Raw genomic sequence first — 3,226 nt, 5'->3', positions numbered from 1 at the left:
CTTTATCCATCACACCATGGTATAACTTTTCTTTCTGAACTTGTCAACCCAAGGACACTCACAGGATCTTGGAATAATCTGAAAACCCTATCTGAAAAAAGCAATTTGTCCCTTGGTGCATCCACATGAGTTATATCTCTCCCTGTGAACACTCGTGTTTATCTTTTCATAATCTCCCCCTCTCCATCCCAATAGCTCCCCCGTCAGGACGACTCTGTTAATCTAGGAAGTAAAGCAGCAGCAGGGTTGTCATTATGGGACCATGTATGCTTGTTTATAAGCACATGGGATATAATTTAGTCAAAGGACAAGTTAAGTTTCAATGCACCACTGTAGTGTGTTTCAGATTACCAAGGTACCATACAGCTCCATATCTTGAGTTTAAGTACATTATTTTATTATTGTGCGTATTATTTTACAGTACTTCTAGTATGAGATTAACTATTGGCCAGATACTCAATTGAGTATCTAAGTATTAAATGAGTTAAATCTACAAAGTTAATCTACACAGACCGACTGTAACACAGTCTAAAAGCTTGAGGGTCATTGCAAGCCTTCTTTCAAAAACAAAACATCACTTTGAACTTCTTACAAAACCCAGAACCAGCTTTATTTACCAACTCCTCTCAAAAGCATTTCTCTAATGACAAACCAACTCAAAATGAGAAGACAATCCACAGATTAAAAGTCATTGTTTTAAAAACAGCATAGTAAATTATGTATTCTAATACAATGTACAATTATTGACACATGTTGAATCGTTGCATCGTGTAAAGAACTGCCGACGGTGAAAAACAAACATCTTTATACTTAAAATCGGACATTGAACAAAGTAATTGAATAAGTCTAAATCATGATGGAAGATTGCATCACATAGCTAATAATGACATTATGATGGCAAAAAGAAAACAAGCTCGAACAACTCTGATAGCAAAAGGGCTTTAAAAAAGATTACGCCGGTTCCATTATGTGGCATGCTGTGCCAGGAAGGCTCTTATCCTCTGCAACAGCTCCTTCTTCACACTATCAGGCACCAGAACTGAGGAGGAAATTAACATACAGTATTCGGTTCGGGTTTTGATAGCAGTGTCATGATCAACTTTATGAAAGTTATTGAACAGAGGGATGAGAAAAAAGGTACTGTATACAACAACAACAAAAAGGCCTAAATACCTCTTCCTTTAGGAGTGATTTCTACCACAAGGTCCTCGACAGTCACATGCTCCAAACCCTTTTCTTTGATGACATCTGCAAAACAGTTACTTGATGAGTGGCATGATGGTTACACCGTTTTTTTTTACTGTGTCAGTGGTGTCATACTCAGAGGAGGCACATGCCCCCTCAGATTTGTCCTGTTTAAAAATAATAAAACAATTATTTTGTTTAAAAATGTTGTTGTTCTCTGTAATACTACTAGCCACCTAGCAATTTATGAAGTTGGCTTTAGCTAGCCCAGATATATTCTCAAATCTCATAACTAGCTGGAAGCCATTTCAGGCTATCAATCAAGTTAGAGTAGCTAGTGTGTCTAACTATTTTAGACGCCATGCCTGCTGTCAAGGTTGGTAGACTTTAGAAAAGCAGGCAATTACAACATGTACTGAATGAGACTCACATTCCTTTCAATCTTTGACCCTGAATTTAGCAGAGAAGCATATTCAGTTTACTAAAATAAAAAAATAAAAATAGCAGTCAGGACAATACAGAGAGATCAAGAGATTTGATGTGCAGAAAAATATCAATATCATTTTTACATAGAATTAAGCATAATGATTATGGCTCTAGATTGCTGGAAAATTGTGTTTCAGGTGTTTGAAAAAATGCCAAATTCTCCTTTGCAAAACTCTTACCTTTGCAAAGAGCTTTCAGCTGATCCCTCCATCCGCATTCAGTGAGTTTAGCTCTGAGCAACTCCTTCAATCTGTGGATCAACCAAAACAAGCAAGAACAGTGACCATAGAGTTGATGGGTCTTCCAATAATGATTAAATAGAAATGAGTGAAATGTTCTTACCGCTCTCGTTCACCCATCTCAGTTAATTTCTGATTAATTGTTGCTCTCATCTTGGAATCTTTGCTCATATTCTTTTAGCTGCAAAAGCGAGATTCAGAATGAGTTTATGTTCTGGTGTTAGCTAGCTAGCTTTCATTAGTCAACTGCTGAGACAGGGATCAGTTTAATAGTTCACGTTAGCTAGCTTTCATTAGTCAACTGCTGAGGCAGGGATCAGTTTAATAGTTAACGTTAGCTAGCTACTGTAACAGTCTACAAACAAGGTGGACAGCTGTCTATCATGAACATTTTTAGATTTGGGCTGTAGCTAACATTAAATCACTCCTCTTTAGATCAAACTACGAGCAGCATACATCTTGCTAGGCTTTACTTGCTAGCTATATGCTAACTGTTGACAAGCTAACGTATTTCTGACATTAGCCAGGCAAACAAGCTAGTTCACTATCTGATAATACGCTACATAGCTATCCAGGACGTAAAAATCTCACACTTACCCAAAACTTTCGATGAAATGTGCATGCTGTTGCACACAGTGCCAATAAAATTATAACTGGCGAGCTAGTTAGCCACAGCTAATTGTTGTGTCCCACAATGAATAAGAACTTCCAGGAAACCGTTGATACCAGAAAAGGTTCCTAACTTTTACTGAAGTACTATCGTTGTGCCACTAGGTGGTAGCGTTTATCAACAACTCAGATCATAACATAGACTCAACTGTTGCAGGGTGATAAAGTTACATAGATGAGATCAGTGGATTTATATGTTCTTACAATGCCTCTTATTGTACACATGAAGTGCTGTTTTTGGCAAGTATTAGATGGTTGCTCAATCCTAGTAATATTCGGTAAGAAGAATAACACTGAGTCTGGGTTAAGATTATTTTATGAAATCATGAAACTCCGTAGTTGAATGCACTGATCGTCAGTTTGGTTACTGCTAAATGACAAAATTGAAAATACAAAGATTATGACATCAGTTTAGACGTCAGGTGTTCTGTTTCTTTTTATGTCTAAAAATCAACTTCCATCAATTTGTAGTGCAGTCAAAGATACTGTATTTCAGTTTCCAATCTCTGGTGTTGCACCACTTCTAATATGGTGTTGGAAATATGACTTTATTTTGTGACATTTTTATCCTAACAATGTCTATGCCCTACCTGGAAAATCTTCCTAATTGTATGGAAAACAATTAGCTCAAGAAATCAAATATTGTA

The 3,226-nt window shown here is 36.8% G+C and overlaps 1 protein-coding gene across 1 annotated transcript; it reads right to left on the bottom strand.

Annotated features, from left to right (window-relative positions):
• Positions 1–578: 578 nt before the first annotated feature.
• Positions 579–2,644, bottom strand: LOC115177366 (transcription and mRNA export factor ENY2-1). Its single transcript, XM_029738068.1, has 5 exons — positions 2,508–2,644; positions 2,014–2,091; positions 1,851–1,921; positions 1,174–1,248; positions 579–1,039 (listed from the first exon to the last, which is right to left on the bottom strand). The coding sequence occupies exons 2-5, from the start codon at positions 2,079–2,081 to the stop codon at positions 966–968; spliced, it is 288 nt and encodes a 95-aa protein (XP_029593928.1). The 5' UTR covers positions 2,082–2,091; positions 2,508–2,644; the 3' UTR covers positions 579–965.
• Between the last annotated feature and the right edge of the window lie 582 nt (positions 2,645–3,226).

The sequence above is a fragment of the Salmo trutta genome, chromosome 37, assembly GCF_901001165.1.
Source record: "Salmo trutta chromosome 37, fSalTru1.1, whole genome shotgun sequence".
NCBI lineage: Eukaryota > Metazoa > Chordata > Actinopteri > Salmoniformes > Salmonidae > Salmo > Salmo trutta.
The sequence above is the reverse complement of the archived record's forward strand: the minus strand, read 5'-3'. Positions and strand labels throughout refer to the sequence as shown.